The following is a 27,861-nucleotide window of genomic DNA, read 5'->3' as shown; positions in this document are numbered from 1 at the left end:
TCATGAGGTAGGAAAATTATGTGGATATATTGAAGCAACATCTCAAGACATCAGTCAGGAAGTTAAAGCTTGGTCACAAAGGGGTCTTCCAAATGGACAGTGACCCCAAGCATACTTCCAAAGTTGTGGCAAAATGGCTTAAGGACCACAAAGTCAAGGTATTGGAGTGACCATCACAAAGCCCTGACCTCAATCCTATAGAAAATTTGTGGGCAGAACTGAGAAAGCATGTGCGAGCAAGGAGGCCTACAAACCTGACTCAGTTACACCAGCTCTGTCAGGAGGAATGGGACAGAATTTACCCAACTTATTGTGAGAAGCTTGTGGAAGGCTACCTGAAATGTTTGACCCAAGTTAAACAATGTAAAGGCAATGCTACCAAATACTAATTGAGTGTATGTAAACTTCTGACCCACTGGGAATGTGATGAAAGAAATAAAAGCTGAAATAAATCATTCTCTCAACTATTATTCTGGCATTTCACATTCTTAAAATAAAGTGGTGATCCTAACTGACCTCAGACAGGGAATTGTTACTCGGATTAAATGTCAGGAATTCTGAAAAACTGAGTTTAAATGTATTTGGCTAAGGTGTATGTAAACTTCCGACTTCAACTGTAGATCATGCTAGTTGGTTTTTGTAACAATATCTAGAAGTCCATATTCTCTGTTGAACCCAATGCTCAGAGAAAACAGGTAGCATGAATGGTCCAGAAAGTGGTGAAAAGAGGGCAGCATCTCTTTTTAAACAGCTCAGTATGACATGTTGAGGCAAACAGTAGGAAACACAGCCAGACCTGTGGAGAGGGAGAAGGGCATATCAAAGCAGACTGAATGACTTGCGTCCAGGTGCTATACTACCTTCCAGAATGCATATAAGGCCCTCCATTCGGCAAATCGGACCAGGATTCCATCTTGCTCCTCCCCTCCTATAGGCATAAACTCAAACAGGAAGCACCCGTGGTGAGGTCTATTCAATGCTCGTCTGACCAATCGGAATCCATGCTTCAAGATTTTTTGATCATGCGGATATGTTCAGAGTAGCTTCAGAAAATAATATCAAGACATATACCGATTCGGTGAATCAGTTTATCAGGAAGTGCATAGGAGATGTTGTACCCACTGTGACTATTAAAACCTACCCCAACCAGAAACCGTGGATAGATGGGAGCATTCACGCGAAACTGGAAGGAAGCCAGGAAGCATAGGAACTGAGAAGTGGTCTGTGGTCACCACCTGCAGAACCACTCCTTTATTGGGGGTGTCTTGCTAATTGCCTATAATTTCCACCTTTTGTCTATTCCATTTGCACAACAGCATGTGAAATTTATTGTCAATCAGTGTTGCTTCCTAAGTGGACAGTTTGATTTCACAGAAGTGTGATTGACTTGGAGTTACATTGTGTTGTTTAAGTGTTCCCTTTATTCTTTTGAGCAGTGTATATTCTTAATCCATTCCTTACTTAGATTGACGTGTATTTTGGGTATATGTTAGATACTGTTAGATATTACTGCACTGACGGCGCTAGAAGCACAAGCATTTCGCTACATCTGCAATAATATCTGCTAAACACGTGTATGTGACCAATAAAATTTGATTTGGGAGCGGGGGAAAAAGTATCTTCTGCCCATGTGCTGAGAGACGAGCTAGGAAATGAGATGAAGAGGTGGAGAGACAGGAGGAGAGGAACAAAGTAGAGAGGAGATTAGAGGTCCTTGTCAGTGCTACCACTAACGTACAATACATCCTTACACCTTGAGGTACTGCACAACAGACCTGACAAACTAACAAAACCACACTAGAGTGGAGTGTACTTTTGTACAAATTGAAACATCTAGGCAGGGAAACTGGAGGAGAACTGTAGCTCAATTGGTAGAGCATTGTGCTTGTAATGCCAGAGTAGTGGGTTTGATTCCTGGGACCACCTGTGCTTAAAATGCATGCATGACTTTACGTTGATTTAGATAAAAATGTATGCTAAATGGATTATATATCATAATCTCAGCTGAACAATGTGTTTAATTAAAAATGTAAGCTTCTGCAGGACAAACAAACCCTATCTTGTCTCCACTCTTCCACTATTGGAGTTGTGTTTGGCTTGATCTCAAAGTGCTGACTGAGAGGCCCAATGGCAGGCCCAGGGCCAAGTGTCGAGCGTGGAGAGAGCGAGAGCGAGCAGGCTGCATTATCAGTGGAGGAAGGGGATAGTATCTATTACCTAAGCAGTTTATTTGACCACAATCCTCTTGTGTAGACAGACTGAGATTGAAGTTATTGGAAAAATGCCTTGTGACCTATGCTATTCCAACACGGGTACAGAACATGCTTCAGTTGTCATGTCTGTCTGGCAAACAAAACAGGGAATCGCTGCCAGGGATGTATACTCTGGCCGGTTCTTCTTGAATTACTAGTAAATTGTTAGAAATACATAGACAGGGACTCGATGTTGACTGCCAAACAGTAATCTCAGTCCATTGAGCTGTTATAGTTCAGGAAAGCCTTTAGGGTGTAATGTCTGGCTGCAATTGCCATTTAATGGACAATTAGCTCCCCCTGCACTGGTGTGTGTTTCATTTAGATGGACGGTTAACTGAAGTTCAGTCTTGTGGGAGACATTAGGTTTGTCTGGGGAATAAAAGTCTGTTTCTTCAGCTGTGTTTCTTTCCCTTAAGTGTGCTCTTAAAGGTAGTCGAAGATGGATCAAGTGCACTGACTGACTAGGGCACTTTCTTATGGGATTGCAGGGTTACATGGCATCATTTAACTCAAACAGCCTATAAGGTAGACAGTGATATACAGTGGGGCAAAAAAGTATTTAGTCAGCCACCAATTGTGCAAGTTCTCCCACTTAAAAAGATGAGGCCTGTAATTTTCATCATAGGTACACTTCAACTATGACAGACAAAATGAGGAAAAAAAATCCACAAAATCACATTGTAGGATTTTTTATTAATTTATTTGGAAATTGTGGTGGAAAATAAGTATTTGGTCAATAACAAAAGTTTCTCAATACTTTGTTATATACCCTTTGTTGGCAATGACAGAGGTCAAACGTTTTCTGTAAGTCTTCACAAGGTTTTCACACACTGTTGCTGGTATTTTGGCCCATTCCTCCATGCAGATCTCCTCTAGAGCAGTGATGTTTTGGGGCTGTTGCTGGGCAACACGGACTTTCAACTCCCTCCAAAGATTTTCTATGGGGTTGAGATCTGGAGACTGGCTAGGCCACTCCAGGACCTTGAAATGCTTCTTACGAAGCCACTCCTTTGTTGCCCGGGCGGTGTGTTTGGGATCATTGTCATGCTGAAAGACCCAGCCACATTTCATCTTCAATGCCCTTGCTGATGGAAGGAGGTTTTCACTCAAAATCTCACGACACATGGCCCCATTCATTCTGTCCTTTACACGGATCAGTCGTCCTGGTCACTTTGCAGAAAAACAGCCCCAAAGCATGATGTTTCCACCCCCATGCTTCACAGTAGGTATGGTGTTCTTTGGATGCAACTCAGCATTCTTTGTCCTCCAAACACGACGAGTTGAGTTTTTACCAAAAAGTTATATTTTGGTTTCATCTGACCATATGACATTCTCCCAATCTTCTTCTGGATCATCCAAATGCTCTCTAGCAAACTTCAGACTGGCCTGGACATGTACTGGCTTAAGCAGGGGACACGTCCGCCATCACTTTTGACCTCCTTGCAGATGATCAGATCTTCAAATTCTTCAATGTCTTCTTGGAATGGCATCTGCTATTCTGTTATGAGCATGTGCCCGAATACTGTATGAACTCTCTTCTCTCTGATTTGACCAGAACTTTGCACCCATTGTCAGCACAAAGGGCCATTATTTCAGATTCACAACATTCTCTTCCTATATGAAGTAGACCCCTCAAATATTTTCCCATTTCACCTTATCCTGAAGAAAAATATTGAAATACGAAAGGGTGACCCAAGTACCCAGAAAGTAAACCAACACTTCTGGGCATTGTGTGTTAAGAAATGACCATGCCTGGTTTCTTAAAGTAATTATGACAAGAAACTGTTCATTTCCCAAAACTGACCCATTACTAAACCATAGTAAATCCACATAATCACTAGACTTGCAGCTGACTACATCAGTCATCAGTAGCATGCAATAACAACCGATCTGTGACAAATGGGGAATGAATGAAGGATAGCACTGAGTTTTGCCCTAATAGGACCTGAGCAGAGCCCTGAACAGGGCGTGCAGTGCAGTGATGGGTTTAAGGCTCCAAGGCTACCTGGATCTGAGTTCACTTTGGGTTAAAGGAGGGCTTTGCTCTGCAGCCCATTCATCATTCATTCATTTAGTCAGGGACAACATTGACCTGCTTTCGCTCTTTCTCTCTGAAAGACACACACACACACACACACACACACACACACACACACACACACACACACACACACACACACACACACACACACACACACACACACACACACACACACACACCTGTTGAATAACTTCCTGCTTTCTACCGATATGATTTGACGATTCTCTCCCAAATATTTGTCTTGTACTTCATTGTCGCAATTTAAAATATGCGACAATGAAGAAAATCAGAGTTTAAGCTTTTTTTTAGACGTTAAAGTTTAAAATGACAATAAATAAAAATGTTTCAAGAAAATAGTTTGACAACCCCTGTTTGTAAGCTTCCATTCAGCCACGAGTCTGTCTGCTCTGGGCTCCCACAGCTTTTAATCCTCCTCACTGATTATAAAGTAGGGCACACACATACAGCCCAGTAACCAGGACCAATCAGTAGAGGTTAAAGAGGGGGATCCTTTCAAGAACTCAGTCCACTAAAGTTCACGAAAATGGTTCGCTCCTACATAGTGAGTCACATGGCCGTGGCTTGCTATATAAAGCAGGCAGACAAACATCGCAGCATTCATTTACTGTTCGATTGAACGTTCGAATGAGCAAATGGAGTGACCTACGTGACTTTGAGCGTGGCATGATCGTCGGTGCCAGGCGTGCCGGTATCTCAGAAACGGCAGGCCACTTGGGATTTTCACACACAACAGTGTCTAGGGTTTACTAAGAATGGTGCGGCAAACCAAAAACAGCCAGTCAGCGTCAGTCCTGTGGGCAGCTCGTTGATGAGAGGCCGAAGGAGAATGGCAAGAATCGTGCAAGCTAACAGGCGGGCCACAAACAAGCAAATAATGGCGCAGTACAACAAGGGTGTGCAGAATCCCATCTCGGAACGCACAACTCGTCGGTGCTTGTCACGGATGAGTTATTTCACGACCACATCGTGTTCCACTCCTATCAGCTAAAAACAAGGAGCAGCGGCTCCAGTGGGCACTTGATAACCAACACCGGACAATTGAAGAGTGGAAAAGCATTACCTGATCCGACGAATCCCTGTTCCTGTTGAGTCATGCTGATGGCAGAGTCAGGCTTTGGCGTAAGCCGCATTAGTCCATGGCCCTATCCTGCCTGGTGTCAGCAGTACAGGCTGGTGGTGTAATGGTGTGTGGAATGTTTTCCTGGCACACATTAGGTCCCTTGATTCCAATTCAGCAACATTTCCAAAGAATTCAGGCTGTTCTGGAGGCAGGGGGGTCCGACCCGGTACCAGATGGGTGTACCTAATAAACGTCCACTGAGTGTATTACGGGGATGTTTTGAATTCCAGTGATGCTCTATTTTAGTCACTTTGAACATGAATTTGTTCTCATTTATGTCAGCCAGAATGAATCCCCTGCTGAATCCTATGTCAGATAACAGACAGAGCAAAGCCATGCTGTGCATAAATGCTCTGAGATTAATACATGCAAACTGGCATATTATTTTCATAAACGTCGTCACACTTTGAGGACAGACAGTGACAGTCTGAAAGCCATATATCATGTCTGGATCAGTGATGTCTGAGACCTGGTTTACTTAACAGATCATATTAACACAGTATTTTTAGACAGTAACAAAAATGCTGATCTCAGCTGATGTCAGGCCTCTCTCAGACCCAACATTCAAATATGCTAGGATCAAAATGTAAACTCACTGCTCCCCAATCATTCTAGCAACAGTCCTTAAATCAACAGTTTTAGAGATGTTTCCATAAGACACTACACGTCTTAAAAGGGTGAGAAAAAAATTACGAACACCTGCTCTTTCCATGACATAGACTGACCATGTGTAACGATCGTCGTAATCCTCCTCGTCTGAGGAGGAGCAAGGATCAGACCAATATGTAGCGTGGTATGTATCCATATTTATTTGAATACTTCTTTGACACGAACAAAAACAATAAACAAAACAAAACCAACGACGCTACAGTCCTGAACATATGAACCTATAAAACAAAGAACGCAACGAACAGGAACAATCACCCACAAACAAACAGTGAGAACAGCCTACCTTAATGTTTCCCAATCAGAGACAATGACAAACCTGCCTCTGATTGAGAACCATATTAGGCCAAACAATAAACCCAACATAGAAACACATAACATAAAATGCCCACCCAGCTCACGTCCTGACCAACTAAACAAAGACTGAACAAAGGAAATAAGGTCAGGAACGTGACACCATGTGAATCCAGGTGAAAGCTATGATCCCTTATTGATGCCACTTGTTAAATTCACTTTAATCAGTGGAGATCAAGGGGAGGAGACGGATTAAAGAAGGATTTTTAAGCATTGAGACAATTGAGACATAGATTGTGTATGTGTGCCATTCAGAGGGTGAATTGGCAAGACAAAAGATGTAAGTGCCTTTGAACAGGACAATGCATCCCTAGTTGTTCTTCAGTCAGAATAATTAGCGATGCATTTTTCCCACATTTCACCATGACAACTTGGTTCTCTAGAAAACCTGGTCTGTTCAGCAACACAATTAATTTCTACTGAAGCCTTTTTATATATAGCCTACTGGCACATGACAATATCCCAATTTTAAAGTTTATTATTAATATCATGAATTGTGCATCCTATTTATAGTTCTAACTGTAACTACTTCTAGACTTCCAAAGATCCAATCAACCATTGGATGAATGATAGTACATGTACTGTAGCTTCACATTGAAATGATGGAGTCCTTTCTGCAAATCAGATACACCCAAGCTCACTCCGAATTTATTTCAAATCCATCTTGTGTAACAAAAGTTGAGGGGTTACTTTAAATGTTCAATGTTATTTAGGTAGTCTACGCAAGTTAGTATGGAAGCTGATCAATGTCCACATGTGTTGACATGATAGCTCAGCTGAAACAAAGACAACTTATTTCCAGTACAAAGCAGGGTACATAGAAATCTTGATGGTAGACTTGTTCTCACTGAAGTGCATTAACCCATATATACCAGTAGGAGTCACTGTTCACACAGGAATTGTTGGACTGTGGCTTGTGAGAGAAATTACAAGATTATGTTATTTTACTGTTATTGCATCAAATGGTTGTTTTATGCAACAGAATAAGGGGTTGTTAGAACACTCATCTGTGTGTGTGTTCTACTGAGGATGGGCCTCTGGGAGATTTAACACTGATAGAACATTTATGATGTCTTTGGGTGATAAACCTAAAGAGACCGCATTCCATAGTGTGAGTTAATGTTTCTGTTCTATAAGGTACCAAGGGAGAGATGACTCTGGGGCCAGACCCTGGTCTCTATACAATGAGAACAGTTTTTACAGCAGATACTGTCTGCTGTGAATTATAAGTATCTTTCATACAAATCTTAATCTTGTGACCCATTCCATACATCTGTTGTCTGTCATGTAGACTGAAGGGGGTGTATCTTGGCTATAAAATACCTTTGTACCTTTGTCTCGTGGCTCTCAACGAATCATCTGAGGGTGATTCGTCGACCAGCCATCATTATCGTAGAACACTCAATTGATTCACTTTATATGTGTGTGTTGTATTGACCTGCTCCCTTATTAATAAGTGAATAAAGATCATTGTATTTAAGTTGAAGTTTTACCTTAATTTCAGTGTTGTAGCCAATATGAAATGTTATGTGGTATATTCAGAGCAACTCAACTTGGTCTCAGAGCATTTCGTATTATTCTTTAAGACACTCCGTTTAGTATGATATGTTACGTTTGGCATGGTTACAAAAGACAGACGGTTAGTTAACTTCTTATGGCTGCAGGGGCAGTATTGAGTAGCTTGGATGAAAGGTGCATAGAGGTGCCCAGAGTAAACGGCCTGCTCCTCAGTCATAGTTGCTAATATTTGCATATTATTATTAGTATTGGATAGAAAAAACTCTGACGTTTCTAAAACTGTTTGAATTATGTCTGTGAGTATAATATGGCAGATTTTCAACCAAGCTCTCGTTGAAATTACAGCGAGATATTGATGAGTTTTCACTTCCTGCAGCTTCCACTAGATGTCAACAGTCAATAGAACTTTGTCTGACGACTCTAATGTGAAGGGGGGCCGAAGGAGACAGGAATTAGTCACCACTGCCACGAGCTGACCATGCTTTGACCACGCGCGTTCACGTGATAGGCAGCTCCGTTCCATCGCTCAACTGAAGTCAATTTAATTCTCCGGTTGGAACGTTATTCAAGATGTATGTTAACAACATTCAAAAGATTGATTCAGTACATCTTTTGACATGTTTCTACTGACTGTTATGGAACTTTTGGACATTTCGTCACGTTATAGTGGACGCGCTTTGTGACTTTGGAATTGTTTACCAAACGCGCTAACCAAAGTAGCTAATTGGACATAAATAACGGACATTATCGAAACAAATCAAGCATTTATTGTGGACCTGGGATTCCTAGGACTGCATTCTGATGAAGTTCATCAAAGGTAAGGAAACATTTATCATGTATTTTCTGGTTTCTGTTGACTCCAACATGGCGGCTAATTTTACTATTGTTCTGAGCTCCGTCTCAGATTATTGCATGGTTTGATTTTTCCGTAAAGTTTTTTTGAAATCTGACACAGCGGTTGCATTAAGGAGAGGTATATCTATAATTCCATGTGTATAACTTGTATTATCATCTACATTTATGATGAGTATTTCTGTTGAAACGATGTGGCTATGCAAAATCACTTGATGTTTTTGGAACTAGTGAATGTAACGTGCCAATGTAAACTCAGATTTTTTTATATAAATATGAACTTTATCAAACGAAACATACATGTATTGTGTAACATGAAGTCCTATCAGTGTCATCTGATGAAGATCATCAAAGGTTAGTGATTCATTTTATCTCTATTTCTGCTTTTTGTGACTGCTATCTTTCGCTGGAAAAATTGCTGTGCTTATTGTGGTTTGGTGGTGACCTAACATAATCGTTTGTAGTGCTTTCGCTGAAAAGCATATTTGAAATCGTACACTTTGGTGGGATTAACAACAAGATTACCTTTAAAATGTTATAAGACACATGTATGTTTGAGGAAATTTAATTATGAGATTTCTGTTGTTTGAATTTGGAGCCCTGCACTTCACTGGCTGTTGTCATATCGATCCCATTAGCGGGATTGCAGCCATAAGAAGTTTTAAGCCACTGTTCCCTGGGCGCCGAAGACGTGGATGTTGATTAAGGCAGGCCTCCGAACCTCTCGGTTTGGTTGTCAAAGGGGTTGGGTTAAATGCGGAAGACACATTTCAGTTGAATGCATTCAGTTGTACAACTGACTCGGTATCCCCCTTTCCCTTGATTGTGGTGAAAATGTAGTTGACTAAAACTGACCAACAGTTGCTCCAAGTGGTTGGGTATGGTATTACTGCATGGTGAATATCAATGTCAAAACTGGTGCACAGAGATAGGGGCTACTACTTCATAATATGACCATTGTATAACTGTCCACAGAATGTTTAATTCTATTATTGAATAGAATTTCTTCAGACACCTGTTGAGACCATTTGCCGAGACCAAATTCACGTAAAAAGTTTGAAGTCTCACGAGTCACGACAAATGGAAAATTATAGAGAAATAAAATCAACGAAGAAAGGTGTATGATACATTGATGACCTCGACCTTACCTTTCCTAACGATGTACGAGCCCGTATCCTTTTGAATATATTTAATAGCGGCTCCATGATAGTAAATAGCCTATGATAAATTCAACAATTTTATGGGCGATAACACAGCTCTTGTTCCGTTTTATACACAGCAGCAATGACAACAAAAATAACAAAAAAAATAACAATAAATAATTAATTAGAATATCTATGCTAGATTGTCAAATTACTTTCATACAATCGCATGATTAAAAATGTACCTTTGTCTGTCAATGCTGTCTTGTTTTAGGCTGTCTCAAGACAGTAGATGCTTCAACTGTTTCCCGCAACTTGAGCATCACCGGGAGGTTCCACCTTGTGTATTTTGGGGAATGTCTCCGCCCACTGTAGGCTGCAGACCAATAACATTGCGCCATTGACAACTTATTGCACAGCAGACACCTTCACTCCTTCCTAATAAGTCGAACACCTCTCTTATACTGTCACTGGACATCAACTGTTCTCTTATTCAATAAACTAATCATTTTACAGCTATTATACATATTGAGGCCTGTTTGTTTAATTTTTTTTTATTATTCAAGGAACTTGGCTTCATACAAAATGTAAATGTAGAAACAACTGCAGAATTCAAAGTCTGGCCAATAAACATAAATCAGGCAACAAAAACTCAGACCCAAATAAGGAGTGTTCCAGCTCTGTTGCATGGCCGGAACTATCATCATTGTTCAATACTATTTTTATATAAAGTCATTTTTTCCAACAAACCCCACAGATTATATATATATGTATATATATATCAAAGATCAATAAAAATGAACAAGAAATGAATACATGGTAGCAAAAAAAGTACTACGATTTTTACATGCACATACATTATCAGAACATGCAAACATTATTTTCTCCAGAAAACAGCCACATGTACACTGCAGTTGGTATGCAGAGAGAGAAATAGGAACAGTTCAATGTTTGGCAACCAACTGTGAGAGACTTTGGCGTGGATATGTTTCTTTTGAAATAGTACAGAGGCCGTAGAGATGAAGGAAGAGACTGATAGTTTAAGTTTTTACCCACTACGGCAACATGTCAAGGGGAAATAATTGAAGGTACCTGTACAAGAATGTGGATCATTTTTACCATTACAGTTTATTCAAAGTTTATGAACACCCTCCTCTGGACTGATCCCCCCTCTTAGGTGACCTAACACGGAACAGATAACCATTAGTATGACATTGTTTACTTACTTTTTAAGACACAGGTTTTCCTTTTGACATCGTCAACATGGGTAAATTGTATGCATGCAAATATATAAAGTTGCTGTATTTCTAAATATTCTCTTCATTTCTGCTTCAACTCGTTGTGCCTTACGCATTTTAAAATACATGTTTTATACATGTTTGAAAACTTTTTATAAAGATTTGGTCACAATCATGCTGTAGTATGAATCTGGAGATCTCAGCATGTAAAGCTACAATATGGATGAAGTATATGACCGTAGTGTCCTCTTGTTGCATAACCCTACCTTCTCTGTCATCAAAACCCTGCTTCTGGGAAATATGCAGTACAGAAAGAACCCCGACGAGTGTGCAGACATTGCAACACCGGGCCCCACCTACTGTATCTCCAATACTATCAGTAACTGAGCAACACTTTTGCCTGAGTAGAGCATCCCTTAAACAGCATACCTTGCCACATTCCACCACCAATGTAGAATAGAAAAGAACCGAAACTCTTCCAAAGCACTAGATCATCCATCCCAGGGAAACACATTCTTTAAATGATATTGTATTAATATCCATATATATTATCTGAAGCTTTTTAGCAGATGTGAACCATCACCATCATCGGTTACCATGGCTGGGTAGATAGAACGATAGAAAGTGTGAACCATATTTATGCTATATCTGACGGGCTAAAACCTTAACATAGAGGGGTCTGAGCCAATGGGGAGACACAGGGGGGTCCAGTGTGCTGGTGCCAGGGGCTCGACTCAGCATATACACTCATTAGGGATCTGCATCTATCTCTGCTTCTCAAGCACATCCATCCAAAAAGTGCACACTGTTTGTTTCTCATCCGATTCCTTATGGTCTATACTAACTCTGCAGTTATAGCATTGAAACAGAAGGCAATACAGTAGCTTGCGATGCTTTCGCAGTTGACTAACCTCGCCAGGAAAGGAACCATACACTACTACATCTTCATAACTGTTGTGGACCAGGTTTATGATTTAAACATGCAGTGTTACTCTGATCACGTCTTCCTAACTACATTGATAAGCTACTAATGCACTTTTCATGTTTGTTAAGTGTTCATACCATGATTTTGCCCCAACTTTCGTCCCCCCCACTCAAATTGATTAAATATATTTACCAAAAATAAAATCATACGAGAAAATGATCAGCAATCATAGGTTAATTAATAGTTTACATTCAAAAGCATTTCTTTTTCTTGAATAAAAGTTGTTGTTTCTCAGATAAGGCTTTCTGTACACCTTGCGCTCCTGCAGAACTACCAAATAACTACTTAAGTGTTGATGCTTTACAAAAACGGTTGACTTTGCATCTTTACTACAGTATGTCTAAAAGGATAGGCACTTTGTTTTAAACATCTGAAGCAGAAACATTAAACCTGAAATGATGGCAAACTTTAAGCAATTTACATAAACAAAGTTGTTTTTACAAGATACAAAATATGCACACAATGAAAAGATAACATCTACCATAGTTGTATATAAAACAAATCACATTTCATTTCCTCTCCTCATTTCTCTGAAGTAGTAGTAGTGACATTTGCAACGGTAAACAGTAACAAATCAACAATCACTGTCTGTAATGACAACATCGATCCCTCTATTCCATCAGGCTGTATCTTCTGACAGAAAAGGAATGTCATTTAAAGGGCTAGGCTACTGTAAATCCCTTTATATCATGGAATGGTAAGAGTCCCAAAGCAAAGTAGAATAGCTGTTGTGCAGTTTACTTTCAAGTGCCTTTTCTTAGGGAAGTTTGAATGAAATCTCTCGGACTATTTCCTTCTCACGTGTTGTTACAGATACTAAACAATACATAGGTATCCCCCCTGCTCATCACAGAGTTAGCAAAGAGGCCTGTTGCTCGCCCATCTCTACTGTGTGTAGCTGTAGTAGAGTTTCTTATGTCACTATTTGGGTCACTATCAAGACTAGGTAAAACATCATTTAAGTTGTTCTCAAAATAATTAAGTTTGATAAAGAATCAAAGCAAAACGTGCCCTCAATTAAACATGCCACTGTCTTCAGTGCATAAGACAAAGTCGGATCAAACTCAATTACCAACAATTCACCGACTCCACATCCAATTTCATTTCCATCCAGTTCCTAAAAACGGTGCTGCTTTGTTCACATTCAAATGAATCCCAACCCTTCCTTGGCTCCCATTAGCTCTACATACAGCAACAGTGTAAACTAAATCCTTCAAAAAAAGATGATAAAACTCATCACGATTCCTAAAAAAATGCAATAAAAACATCTGTTCAAAGCCATGCTAGCACCATTCATCCTCATCTGCCTCATGGTAGTACCTGGGTGCCCTGGCACCAGAGCCAGACCCCGGGCTGGCGTTGCCAATACCACCAAAGGTGAAGTGGTATCCGTTGGGCACCGCATGGCTCTGCTGGGGTGGCGGAGGCAGATGGAGGGGCCCCGGCCCCATCTGAGGCAGTGCGGTCCGAGGGGAGCGTACTCTGGCAGCATAGGGGCTCAGCAGCTCGTCCCGGAGGCTGCAGTACAGACTGCCCTGGCCCTGGGCTTCCCTGTGACTGTAGCCCAGGAAGGGCTCGGAGCTGATGCGGGTGACAGGGGAGGGGATGTGGGAGGAGCCACTGTGCAGCAGGGCGTTGTGCTCAGACAGCCCGCGGCTCAGCCGGCCAGGACTCAGGGTGGGCAGGCCGCTGCCACACTGGGCAGACACAAAGTGCACAGGGGAGGAGTTGGCAGTCTTGTAGGCCACCCCGGGGCGGGGGGTCAGGGGGGTCTGGGGTAGCTGCCTGCGTCCACGGCTGGGTGTGCTAGCCCCTGAGGTCATCATCACTGGGCTGCATTTAACCGAACCACTACCCTAGATGAAAATTGGACAAAGCAATTTAAAACAATAAAAACGATGAGGTCATGGTCACCAGAAGGAAGGGAAAGACACCAACATTGGATGGAGAGGAGAGAGAGGACAGTGGGAGAGGACAGACGACACAAACAAGGAGGACAGGGCAGCAAAAGAAAGGAGAAGAAGACAGACAAAATGGACAGAAAATGGTGAATAAGAGGAAGAAAAGTGGAAAGAGAATTGAAAGGCCATGAGTGGTTGTACTAAAGACAGAAAGAAGAGAACGTTGAGTTTCAGCCGAGGCAGAAAGAGAAAGCAGACAGATCCTCATCAAGAGAGTTGCACACAAAATACACGGTGCTGTACTAAACCAGACAGACATATACTTACTGATAATGTGTAGAGTGTGTATTATTCAGATTCTCATTGCATACCTGATTCCTTCCCATGCTCTGCTCGTGTCATACCAAGCCTACAGTATACCCTGCCAAGTTTTGTCCTGCCATATCCTGCCGTACCCATACTGTGCCCTGCCCTGCCCATATCCTACCCTACCAATGCCCTCCCACCTGCTTGTTGATGCTGGGGTCCTGCACCTCGCTGGGGGAGGTTGCACAGCTGGCGGTGGCAGACTTGGTGGTGTGGCAGTGTTCCCTGCTGCCGTAGCGATCGCAGGAGTAGTACCGCTGCTTCTCCCCCGCCGTCGAGTGGTGCTTCCTCTCATGGGAGCGGCCGCGGTCCTGCACCCTGTCTCTAGACGAGGGCTCTGCAGCCGGGTCTCCTGGTGTGCCTTAGTGAGAATACACACCAGGGTTAGGGTTATGGCCAGGGTTAGGGTTGGGGTTGGGGTTGAGGGTAAGGGCATAACCCTAACTATAATCTTGGCATAACGCTCACTCTAACCCTAGCCCCCCCCCCCCCATATTCATCTCTTAAGTCCCAATTCAACCCTTGATTGTCCTCAATCTATACCGCACTCCGAAAGAGAAGATTCTTAAACACTCACAAAGGCCAGACTACTACCACACCACTTTTCTCCCCAAAAGTTCTCCTCTCCTCAGCATTGCCCTGCTAAGACAAGAGGTGCCCATATATTAGCAGGTCATTGGGTGTTTATGTCTGTCAGTCCCTTTTATCTTTGTGATAAAGGCCAGCTGCAGAGCTCATTCTAACACCCAGGCCTGAACGATGCCTCCATGGCGCCCAGAGCGGATCTCTATAGACGAGCCCCAGCTGGCTGGGCTATGGTCTGCTTCTCACTCACTGCCTTCCATCCAGTCAGAAAGGTAGAGATGGCTACAGATTCACACTCTAGTAACAATGGGGGACAGTGAGGTCTTAATGGTCCAAACACCCACATTTTGTGATCAGGGTATTGGTGGTGGGCACTCATATAACATACTGTACATAACAAGACCCCCTTTTACCTCACCGATAAAGTCATCCCTAGTATTGCACATTTAAAACACGATTGGCATTGCTGGCAAAAATAATATTACCATGTGTTTCAAAAATACGATTGAGCACAGTCTTTGTGTGTGTGTGTACTTGTAGTGTGTGTCATTGTGTATGTGCACTAACCAGCGGTGCTTGGCGTCCTGTCGAGTGACCGCTGCTTCTTGTCCCTCTCTCTGCGGTGGTGGCAGCGGTGGTGGTGGTGGTGGTGAGGCCTTTCCTGGATGCTGGGCGTCTCCAGGGTGTAGTCACGCAGGTTCGCCTCTTGGGGGCGCTGTGGGGCATGGGTGGACGCAGAGCGCTTCATCGGGCTGCAGTCAGGAACAGGCTGTGTGGAACCAATGAGGAATAGGGATCACTGACTAGTGTATGGAAACTTACATCGCTGCTAAGCTGAGTGAAACGAGACCTGTTATACAGATGTTGATCTCTTCGCTGATCTGTTTTCAAAGTGAACTCGTAATCCAGCTGGGAATTGTAATCATCATTGTGATTATCAAACTGGAATGCTGATCGTAAAATGAGAACTGAGCGTATGGGATAAAAGAGACGTATGCACCACACCGACTCCATTGTGAAACACCATTTCCACCTAGTGGAGACACATCTGTCCACATCTGTCCTGCAAAACATACCACTCACATTTTCAATGTCCTCAAAAAATATAGTCACCTAGATAGGTTGCTGTTGGTAAAACCATAGACACGGCTACCAATTCCCCTTAGTCTTAGTTGGTGCTTGAGGATAAGAGCATAAAGGGGGAAACTGAAGCAATGTTTCCACCTGTAGCAGCAGACCCTTTCTCTCTTCAAAACAGCTCCATCTGATCACTAGTTTACTACTTACCAATTCCATAGGCTTGGTATCTAAGAGCAGGTTGGAGTGGGCAGATGTGTTTCATGAGTGTTGTTCAGTCCCCATAGAATGATGAAAGGAAAAGCCTCCTCTATGAGATGCACTTCACCTGGCTAGACCTTTGATTTCCAGTTTTACATCGAGCTTAACTCTTATCCTAAAGTCACTCGGTATATCTCCCATATTGTATACGACAGAACAGCAAACATGTAGACTGGGTTCTTAATGTACTACCAAGTGTCAAACACTGACCATACTGCACAAGCACATGCTTGCGGGACCGAGCATTTTACACATCAATTCTACAAAGTAGAATTGAGTTTTACACATACTAGTACATTGGGATCAACAAAGTAGACGTGGTGAAGGGGAGATGCTGAGGGACAGGAGAAAGGGGTACATACGGCCAGCAGGGTTCCCGGGGAGTGGCGTGACTGGCTCCTCTGTCACACAGCGGAGAACGAGGAGGAGGATCATCGAAAGGCATCAAGCCAAAGAGACAGGAGAGACAATGAGGTGTAGACGGAGAGGGTGACATTGAACAGTTAAGACAAAGAATAGTGGAGAAGTAGCAGGGAAATAACAGTGGTGTTATTATATGCTTATTAAAAAGAAATGATCCCTTTGTAAATATGACGTAATTATGATTGAAGGGCCACTGAGGGCATTTGCCTTTTTATAGAAAGGGTAAATCGGTTATATCTGATTGTGTTTCAGCACCTGGTAATAAGACAGAATTACCCATTCCAATCAGACAGAACTGGTCTTTATGTCTTGTGATACTCAATGCCCCCATCTCTAGCCTAGATTCCCAGACCATGAGTACTAAGATATCCTAGAAAAAATATCTGGCTCTTTAGCTTTTGTTCTTGTGAGTCAAGCTTCTGATCTAGCAGAGGGCAAGTCTATGGGCTAGAGCTGCCTCTAGGGAATCAACAAGGTTCCATCCATATTAAGAGGTGCTGAAACCACTATATCAACATCTATTGCCTCTTATCATCCTGCACTCCAGTTTTAAAGAGATTTGGGCTTAGCTTCTCACTGGGATTCAGGTGAGGGTTCATGTCGGCCCTGGGTGTCACATGTCAATACTGCACAAAGAGGATGTTGAGGAGGTGGAGGCAGGCTGGCTGGCTGGGAGATTTTACGCCCTGATCCTGTCTGGCATCGCCAGGGAGTGGGAAATGAGGCATTACCCCAAAAAGGGAAAACATTTAATTAAGCGATGGAAAACCAAGCCGGAGAGAGAGTGAAATCCATCAGTCTGTTTCAGGGTAGAGTTCAGACTACGTGCCTCCCCATTTCAATCTAACGATAGCAAGCCATCTCAGAAAGGCCAACTCTAATTGTCTTTGTTGAAGGATTTCCTGCCCTCGTTAGAAAAAGTGAGAAAAAGTAGACAGCAGGTCACGAAGCAATCTCCCTCTCCTCTCATCCCTTTTATCCCCCTCTTTACATTCTCTATCTTATAGTAACATGATTACTCTCTTCCTCCCTGAACGCATGAGGGATCACCCCTTTCATTTTCTACCCACAACCATTTTGAGCCACTATAATTTTTGTATTTCCTTCTGTAGGCAGCAGAGGAAAAACGATACAGGACAAATAGTTGGCGGTCTTCCAGGCTCTAATCAAATTATTCAGGACTTCTTCTGTGCACTAAAAGTAGGATCAACACACATCTATTCTAATTGGCCTCTGAAAGGAATGCACTTAAATGCAACAATCGATCAACATAAATATCACTCAGGAAATGAGGAGCTGATTATATTTCTTGGGACGAATTGAAGGATTAATTTTTGTTATTTTTCAGCAGTTATACTGCAGTAATATTGGCTGAAATTAAACCCCTCATAAAGATAGCCACCTGACCATAGTAATCTGCCCGCAGTATAGCCACTGATGTGTATCAAAATGCAACCATGCTTTCTCCAATATAGTTTAGTCATGGCATGGCGCATCTGCTATGCTTCACAAATGATGTGTGTGTGTTAGGGTGTCCTTACCTGCAGCTCTGCGTTGAGGCGGGGCATGGACACAGCCCTCCCCTGGCTCTCCAGTCCAGACCCAGGACCAGGCACTGTGTTGTCACTGGTGTCCATCTTCCTCATCTCCACTGACTCCTGGAGGACATAACACACACACATAAGCACGACACACACACATAAGCACGACACACACACACACACACACACACACACACACACACACACACACACACACACACACACACACACACACACACACACACACACACACACACACACACACACACACACACACACACAGATAAGTATATCCAGTCAAGTTAAGTACTAGGAACAGATACATCAGGAGAGAAAATGCAGGTCGCAGGCCCTGATGTTCATGTGTCTGTAATACAGCAGAGGGCAGTCTGGACTGGCTACAGTACCTGGGGAAGGGTTGTGTTTGGGACATCTTCAGACTGGCCCCTTTGGACAGGTCTCTTATTCCTGGGTCTGTGGACCTCTCTAGACTTCTCTGACACCCAGGAGGACGATCCTTTCATGGTGCCATCATGGCCTGGCCTGAATTGTTAATCATAAACAAATGTAGACGTTATTGTCATACAATGACTAACCGATTGTAAATGAAAATCGTTTTGTATTATCTTTGATGGTAACGTCACGGCTTTGCCACAAGTCATTGTCAAAGGCAAAACACAGTTACAATTGTCATAAATGTAAACCAAAAAAATCGGGATTGTTTGAGACACGCTAGTGAACTCACAGTGTGCCTCCATTGTTGAGCAGGGTGGAGCTGGGTCTAGGTAGGGCCTGAGGCTGGGGCTGAGGAAGTAGTTCACAGGGAGGCTCTATGTTGTTGAGCAGGGTGGAGCTGGGTCTAGGTAGGGCCTGAGGCTGGGGCTGAGGAAGTAGTTCACAGGGAGGCTCTATGTTGTTGAGCAGGGTGGAGCTGGGTCTAGGTAGGGCCTGAGGCTGGGGCTGAGGAAGTAGTTCACAGGGAGGCTCCATGTTGTTGATGGACTTCTCCTTCTCTTTCTCCTGCTTGTAAGTCAGGGGCAGTATTGGTTTAAACAGAGCCCCCACCTTACCCTGTGGATGAAAGACGGCAAGATGCTCAACACACTGAACATGCACAATATTGATCCAGGTCTCTACCTCCAGAATATAGTCAATCAAAACTCTGGAAATGTGAGTCATATTGGTTTTGTTAGGAGATGTTTGAAACATTTTCATCCAGGGGTGAAATCTGTGCCTCCTGGGCATCAGCAATAGTGTGTGTGTGTGTGATACCTGGGAGCCGGCAGCATTCTGTTGCTGTTGTTGCTGCTCCTTGGGCCTCTTGGCTCGGTTCTGCTTGTAGTAGTCAAAGATCATCAGGGCTGCATACACCTTTCCAACAGTAAGCTCATTGGCTGAGAGAGGTACACAGGGGAGTGGTTAATGAAAACTTCTGACTTATCCATTATCTCATTCATCTTTATTGGTCTCATCCAAACTCTCTGATGCCAGATTATCGCTAATACTATTCAGTCGAACCAAAGGTATCACTTGAAACAAAGAGAGGGATTTAGCTGTTTGAAGAAAATTGCTGCATGCCAGGCTTGAAAGAAGGAGAGAAGAAGCATCTGTCTGAAATGCCATTTTTCTCAGGTGAGATGCTTAGATCCTGCCAGAAGATGTCAGTGGAGACAAAGCAGATGACTGGAATCTTAACTGACGGCCAAGTGAGAGCAAAGGTCCTGCATGTTATGGCAACCTGTGTGTCATCTACAGTTTGGAAGGGGATCAACTCTTACAAGAGCAGCAAGTATATTTTTTGATTCAATTAGAAGCTGTTAGTATTGTCTTGCTAGGGCAATTGAATTTGTTCTGTCTTTTACCTAGTAGCCTAGTTAATCACTGCTGTTTGAACTGTCTGATTGCTCAGTAGTTGTGACTGTCGTTGTGGACTTAGATTCGTTTCTGGCCTATTTGTGTAACAGTCCTGCTAAGTTGTGGGCGTGTTATATTGTAGGGAGTGTATTCTTGACTGCTGCTAAGCAATCAACAATCAAACCGTTGTTCTGCAGAGTTATTCAAGGAAGGAAAGTGAGGAATGCTCCACACCACTCTCTCACTTGAGTATCTTACCTAGTTATTTTCTGATGATCTCGTTTTACTATTTTATAGCTTTGCCAAGTATGTGTGTGTTTCCCATCCCAGGTAACTCCTCCCCCTGTAGGTTTTACAGACGCTCCCAACTCCATAGCTGCAACCCATCTAATTTAATGTATCCTGTGTGCACAACCCATGTGGAGTTCCTAGTCTCCGGCAGCTTTTGAATCTGCCGATCTGCGGTCAATAAGGCTGAGTTCATCTGGCTGGTTGAGAGAATGCCAAGAGTGTGCAAAGCTGTCATCAAGGCAAACGGTGGCTATTTGGAAGAATCTCAAATATAAAATATATTTGATTTGTTTAACACTTTTTTGGTTACTACATGATTCCATATGTGTTATTTCATTGTTTTGAGGTCTTCACTATCATTCTACAATGTAAAAATAGTTTTAATAAAGAAAAACAATTGAATGAGTAGGTGTTCTAAAACTTTTGACCCGTAGTGTATGTTCCCCTTCAGTCCCTACACTTTTTGGCCCTGACAGAGACATGGATTTCCCCAGAGACCACTGCTACTCCAGCTGCTCTTTCGTCATCTGACTATATGTTCTCTCATAGTCCGAGAGCATCTGGTCGTCGCAGTGGTGGCACACTAGTCATTTCTCATAAGTGGAGATTTTCTCTTCTCTCCTCTCTCACCTGTTGATCTCCTCATTTGAATTCCATGCTGTCACTGCTCCACTCAAGCTTAACATTGTTGGCCTCCCGGGTGGCGCAGAGTCTCTGGAGGTCCGTGGGGCGACGCACAATTGGGCTAGCGTCGTCCGGGTTAGGGAGGGTTTGGCCGGTAGGGATATCCTTGTCTCATCGCGCTCCAGCGACTCCTGTGGCGGGCCGGGCGCAGTGCGCGCTAACCAAGGGGGCCAGGTGCATGGTGTTTCCTCCGACACATTGGTGCGGCTGGCTTCCGGGTTGGAGGCGCGCTGTGTTAAGAAGCAGTGCGGCTTGGTTGGGTTGTGCTTCGGAGGACGCGTGGCTTTCGACCTTCGTCTCTCCCGAGCCCGTACGGGAGTTGTAGCGATGAGACAAGGTAGTAATTACTAGCGATTGGATACCACGAAAATTGGGGAGAAAAGGGGGTAAAAAAAAAATAATAATAATAATAAAAGCTTAACATTGTTGTCATCTATCACCCACCAGGTGCCCTTGGAGAGTTCCTCAATGAGCTTGACACCTTGATAAGTGCATGTCCTGAGAATGGCTCACCACTCATCATACTGGGCGACTTTAACCTTCAGCTTCAATACATTTCTTTCCACTCCTTTCTCTTTTGACCACACCCTTTCCCAGTCACATCCCACTCACAAGGCCGGCAATATGCATGACCTAATCTTCACTAGAGGCTGTTCACCTACTAATCTCACTGCAACCCCCCTTCATGTCTCTGATCATTACTTTGTTTCCTTTTCTCTCCATCTCTCCTCCAACCCCACAGACTCAGCCCCTACCCAGATGGTCATGCGCTGCCGCATCTTCTCTCTTCCTTATGCTAAATCATTCTCCCTCCTGTCACCTGACTCTGCATCTTCGACCCTACTCTCCCTCCCTTTCTGCATACTTTGACTCTCACTGTCCCCTTTCCTCCCAGCCGGCCCTACCTTTCTCTCCTGCTTCGTGGCTGAGTCACTCACTGCGTGCTAACAGAACAGGGCTACGAGCAGCTGAGCATAAATGGAGGAAAACTAAACTTCTGGAGGACCTATCATCCTTCCACTCCCTCGTATCTCCCTTTTCTTCCTCTGTATCCGCTGCTAAAGCTGCCTTCTATCACTCTCAATGTCAAGCTTCTGCCTCCAACCCAAGGAAACTCTTTCTTCTTCATCCTTAATCCTCATCCCCTCCCTCCTCCCTCTCTGCAGATGACTTTGTCAACCACTTTGAAAAAAAGGTTGAAGACATCTGCTCCTCTTTCACTCAGCCTACTGAGTCCACTGTTCCCACTCACACAGAACTACCTTACGCCTTGACATCTTTCTCTCCTCTCTCTCTCCAGATTAAATCCCCACCACCTCAAACTCAACTTTGACAAAACGGAACTACTCTTCCCCCCGGGAAAGGCCTGCCAACTCCAAGACCTCTCCATCACGGTTGACAACTCCACGGTATTCCCCTCCCAGAGTGCAAAGAACCTTGGCATGACCCTGGATAACACCCTGTCATTCTCTGCACACATCAAAGCAGTGACTCTCTCCTGCAGATTCATGCTCTGCAACATTGGTAGCGTACAACCTGTCCTCACACAGGACGCGGCACTGGTCCTAATCCAGGGACTTGCCTACGGAGCAGCAAGGGGAACTGCACCTCCTTACCTTCAGGCTATGCTCAAACCCTACATCCCAACCCGAGCACGGTCCACCACTTCTGGTCTCTTGGCCCTCCCACCCCTACTCAGCCCAGTCAAAGCTCTTCTCCGTCCTGGCAACCCAATGGCGGAAAAAGCCTCCCCCTAAAGTCAGGACCTGCCCATCTTCCGAAAACATCTGAAACCCTACCTCTTTGAAGAGTATCTTAAATAACTCTCACAGGAAAATGTACTTGATTCGATTGTGATGTGTTGTTGGCTCATCTAGCTATCTTAAGATGAATGCTAATTGTAAGTCGCTCTGGATAAGAGTGTCTGCTAAATTACTACACATATTTTTTTAAATGTTGTTTCAGAGTGAGGAGTCTGGGGCTTGCCACTTTAAGATGTGGCGTAAACAGAATCACACACAGTCCAGGTATCCTTCTTGTAAAGATGAAATATATCAGTGACATGAAGCAAGGATCCGAGAGGACTGCCATGCAGAGGTGCTTACGTTTGTGTGGTGTAACCAACAGATCCATAGTCTTCTGTGAAAGGCTTGGCCAAACTGTAGAGAGCTCTTTCTTCAGTTCAGCATCAGAAAGACGCTGGGCAACCATCCCTAAGGAGAAGATCGCAAGAGAAAATAGAATATTCTAGCACCAAATACACACAATTATCTAATTGAAGTATAGCAACAAAAGACAGAAGACAGAAAGACAAAAAAGTAAACATGAGTTTGCAGAGTCATTGTGGAGGTGAACCAGAGAGAGAATAACTTATTGAAAGCGGCAGTGAGCAGTGAAGCTAGAGAAAAGCATACTGCACTGTGACGTCATTCAACTACGCAGCACAGGCCCTAAACACAAAACCCACCACAGAGCAGCCTAATGAGACCAAATGGGACCAGTATCTACTAATGCAAACCTTCTGTAAGCAACAAACAAGCAGCATATGTCTGTCTGTCTGGGAGGACAACATGTGATGGATGGCTAAATCTAACATTTACAACTAGTGTTTGTTGCTTCTGCTTGAGTCATCAAGTCGGCCTCATAAAGTTGGCCTCATGATAGGTTTGCACCTAGCCTATCATGTACCACACAGGGGTGGAGAGGGGACAGAGAGGGGGGAGAGGGGGCAGGGTAGGGGAGAGAGGGGACAGGGTAGGGGGGAGAGGGGACAGGGTAGGGGAGAGAGGGGGCAGGGTAAGGGGGGAAAGGGGACAGGGAAGGGGGAGAGGGGGCAGGGTAGGGGGGACAGGGAAGGGGGGACATGGGAGGGGGCAGAGGATAGGGAGAGAGGGAAGGGCGGTCTCACCTGAGGACAGTTTGATCTCCAGGGCCGTGCGGATCAGGGCCATGAGAGTGGAGGTAAAGTGGACTGTGTTGTCATCGGCGATGGGCATGTTCATCTTGACTAGCCGCTGGAGAGAGTGTGTGGACGGAGGAGGAGGTTAGAAACACACTTCTACTGTTAACACTTCATCCAGACCATCAGCCAATCAGGAGAAACCAGTCTGTGTGCTGCTGGTAATATTCACAGAGGCCCCTACAGCACACAAAAAGCTTTCTCAACGAGTACAAAAAGGAGACAAACTAAACATTCACATTCACTGCTATTGGCTACAGTATGCACTATGCTGCAAGTCAAAGTGCACCGGTGCAAGACTGACATTGATCGAAATAAAAGTGAGAAAGGGCATGTACGCATAACCATGGAAGTGCCTCAAAGATCTCAGGAGCTCCACTCTGTGGTTGCTATACCAACAATCAAACTGAGGTAAAAAGTATTATGCTGCTCAAGTCATAAACATCTTGAGAACCAATGCCTAGCATCTACAGAAAAAGCATGTGTCACACACAGTCCATTCCAAATAACCTGAACTGCTTATCAAAGAGATGAAATCTACACCACTATATGCATACAGAGCACTATGTTTGATGTTTAAGCTATTGTGGTAGAGTTGAGCTCCCCTGAACACAAAAAGCATTCACCTACTATCAGTTGCAGTGCAAAAGTACGACAGAAGTCAGAATGAGAGAGGAGAGGAGGGGAGGGGTGAGACACACACACATACATGTGCACACAAATCCATAGAGAGAAAGTAGAGATGAAAGACAGGATGAGAGAGAATGAAAGATAGAAAGACAGAGAGTAAAGCACACATATTTCTCACACAGGAAAGCAACAGAAGCCACACACACTGGCCCACAAAACGAAAAACCCCTAGTGGGTAAACTCAGGGGATAGACTGAGATAAGGTAAGGGAGAGCAATACTAAAACCCTTTCCTATAAAACAGATTGATTGATTGATAAAGGATTTAAATCTGGGGACAGTCCTGAATTGGTCGAATATGTATGTATTGTAGAATTAAATCTAAATATTCTTCCATTAATTAATCTGTGCATGCCTGCTGTGTTGGATGTATTAAAGGACAATTCCGACACTTTTCAACATCATAATCACAGCACCATACCAGTTCTACATATGTGAAAACGGCACGTTTCTATGATCTGTGGTTAAAAAGATAAGAAGAAAGGTCCTAAAAAACAGTCATTTTCTAAACCTGTAACAAGTTTCTAGCCAGAGGGAGGGTATTTTTTAAATGTTTTAAACTTTTGATGATGTCGTCGGGTAGAACTTTTTAACTTTATATATTTTTCTACAGAAAGTAGAAATGTGGCGTTTTCACATATGCAGACAGTGGTATTGTGCTGGAGATAATAAAATGAGGTTGGAAAGTGGTGATTGCCCTTTCAATTACAGAGACTGGATTATATGAAAACCTATTATGTATTTATTTCCCTAAGGAATTTGACACCCACTACCGTAAATGTTACTAAGTACTTAGTAACATGTTTTCACATAGTGGGGATACCGTATGCATCTCATGGTCTATCTCTCCACCTTTAGTGGACATCACCTCACAGGCTGAGCTTGCTCCAAATAAAGTAGCTATGCCCAAAAAAAGAAGGGGAAGGAATGGGCTACACCAAAGAGATCAGAGCGTTAGCAAAACAAACTAAAGAAACAAGGGAACACTGCAGAGCACAGAGATTGGCTGGAGGTCAAGCCAATGGGAAGACAGGTCGAGCAGAGGGAGTGGCTACCTTGTAGGCGACTCTTGGCGGACATTTCTTTCCCAAACCTAAGGGTGGGGACATGTGGAGGAGCATCTGATACATATCAAGGTACTTGATACGGCCACTTCACAGAGTAGGAAACAAAGAGCCAAATAAAGAAGGATGGAAAGTTAGAGGAGGAAAGGAACAAAAATTGTTTTTTTAAAGAAATCAAAACGAATAGGAAAAAACAAAAACAGAAATCTGTGTTATTTAGATTTCCAGTAGCGACATGGAGATGGATGCCATCTTTGGCCACGGTGGGCCAGGGATGCATCGGTGCGGTGGTGAACTCAGCTCAGGAGGAAGTGAGCTGCTCAGATCCCTGAGGGGAGACATGGGATGGAAGAGTGAGTCTGGAAGAGTGAGAAGAAGAACACACAGGATGCTGATGGGGAGAGAATGACAGCATTGTACGTCGTGTGGATGACGGCTTCTGCATGCTGAGAGACATCCAGGGGGGGGGTTCACCAGAAGCACGGAAACAAAGGTTTCAATGCCAGACTTGTTTTAATCTTAATGAATGAAAGCCCTCCTTTCTCTTTACAACGTTTACGTCTAGGATCCCAAAAACACATTACAGTACGTCAAGACGTTGATCCGATTCAGATGTGTTCATGAGCTGAATCAATTTGGGACTAAACATCCAAACGTAATGTTTAATCTAACTGTACATAGATAGGAGACGGAACAGGTACAAACCAGAATGTGTTCACTGCATACCTAGACACATCAAATAGAAAGTAAGCATTACATAGGGATTCCAATGTCAGGTAGAGTTGGGGTTTAACATGGCTTTGAAAGCTTTGTTTCCAGTCTGGCATCATTAAAAAAGCCAGTCAGTCTGGAAGGGCGGGTGCTAGTGTGTAGGCGAGTCATTGGTGCACAGCCATTCACTTAAGTCTCTTGGCATAGGAAGACAAAGCACCCTAGTGGAGGAAATGTTCTGGGGTTGCTAACCTTGTACGCTACCCTATTAGGGCAGTTCTTCCCTAAGCCAAGAGGGGGTGAGATAATTCGTAACAAGTTGTACATATCGTTATAGCGAATCCGTCCGCTGCAAAAAGAACAAGCAGATATAAAACAACAACTTCAGGACAGCTTCAAGAGAACAGTGATCATCAGAGGGCTGACAGGGTACTAGGAGGTATGCTACCATACCTTACCCTCTACATGACACTACATGGAGGATTGTCAGCAAGTCACAAAGTATCAGGCAGGGATTAGGAAGTCCCCTCCATACTAGCAGCTGTAATACTAGATATCTCTCTGACTGGGCACAGAGGCACAGTAGGAGCACCAGCCAGCCAGATGGCTGAAGGGAGGGAGGGAGAAGGACACATACCAGGCAGCAGGGTCGTACTCAGCCCAAACACGGATGAACTCATCCAGATGATGAGGCCCCAGTATAGATGAGTCTCGAGTCAGGTACTCAAAGTTATCCATGATGACAGCCACAAACAGATTGAGCATCTGGAAGATACGTTTCACAAGGATTTATGGGAATAGACACAGTATGCTGGCACAACACTAACTACTAGTCCTACCTTTCAAATCAAATCCAACTTTATTTGTCACATGCACCGAATATAAGTGTAGACCTTACCATGAAATGCTTACTTACAAGCCCTTAACTTCTCTAGGGTAGGGGGCAGCATTCGGAATTTTGGATGAAAAGCATGCCCACATTAAACTACTACTCCAGCTACTCATCCCCAGAAGATAAGATATGCATATTATTAGTAGATTTGGATAGAAAACACTCTGAAGTTTCTAAAACTGTTTGAATCATGTCTGTGAGTATAACAGAACTTATTTAGCAGGCGAAACCCCGAGGACAAACCATTCAGATTTCTTTTTTTTGAGGTCACTCTCTTTTCAATGTAATTTCATTGGGAAACCAGATTTCTAAGGGACCAGCTTGCAGTTCCTACCGCTTCCACTGGATGTCAACAGTCTTGAAAATTTGGT

The 27,861-nt window shown here is 43.5% G+C and overlaps 1 protein-coding gene across 1 annotated transcript in view; it reads right to left on the bottom strand.

Annotated features, from left to right (window-relative positions):
* Positions 1–10,513: 10,513 nt before the first annotated feature.
* The window catches only part of LOC139545645 (voltage-dependent N-type calcium channel subunit alpha-1B-like), a 141,190-nt gene continuing 123,842 nt past the window's right edge, over positions 10,514–27,861 (bottom strand). The window contains exons 42-53 of the mRNA XM_071353624.1: positions 27,236–27,363; positions 26,851–26,947; positions 24,084–24,189; positions 23,281–23,388; positions 19,619–19,740; positions 19,092–19,417; positions 18,754–18,889; positions 18,347–18,463; positions 16,745–16,783; positions 15,612–15,813; positions 14,600–14,820; positions 10,514–14,048 (exon numbers count right to left, since the gene is read on the bottom strand). Coding sequence (XP_071209725.1) covers positions 13,476–14,048; positions 14,600–14,820; positions 15,612–15,813; positions 16,745–16,783; positions 18,347–18,463; positions 18,754–18,889; positions 19,092–19,417; positions 19,619–19,740; positions 23,281–23,388; positions 24,084–24,189; positions 26,851–26,947; positions 27,236–27,363 — 2,175 coding nt within the window. The 3' untranslated portion in view covers positions 10,514–13,475. The remainder of the gene's footprint in view (positions 14,049–14,599; positions 14,821–15,611; positions 15,814–16,744; positions 16,784–18,346; positions 18,464–18,753; positions 18,890–19,091; positions 19,418–19,618; positions 19,741–23,280; positions 23,389–24,083; positions 24,190–26,850; positions 26,948–27,235; positions 27,364–27,861) is intronic.

This window comes from Salvelinus alpinus, chromosome 19, assembly GCF_045679555.1.
Source record: "Salvelinus alpinus chromosome 19, SLU_Salpinus.1, whole genome shotgun sequence".
NCBI lineage: Eukaryota > Metazoa > Chordata > Actinopteri > Salmoniformes > Salmonidae > Salvelinus > Salvelinus alpinus.
The sequence above is the reverse complement of the archived record's forward strand: the minus strand, read 5'-3'. Positions and strand labels throughout refer to the sequence as shown.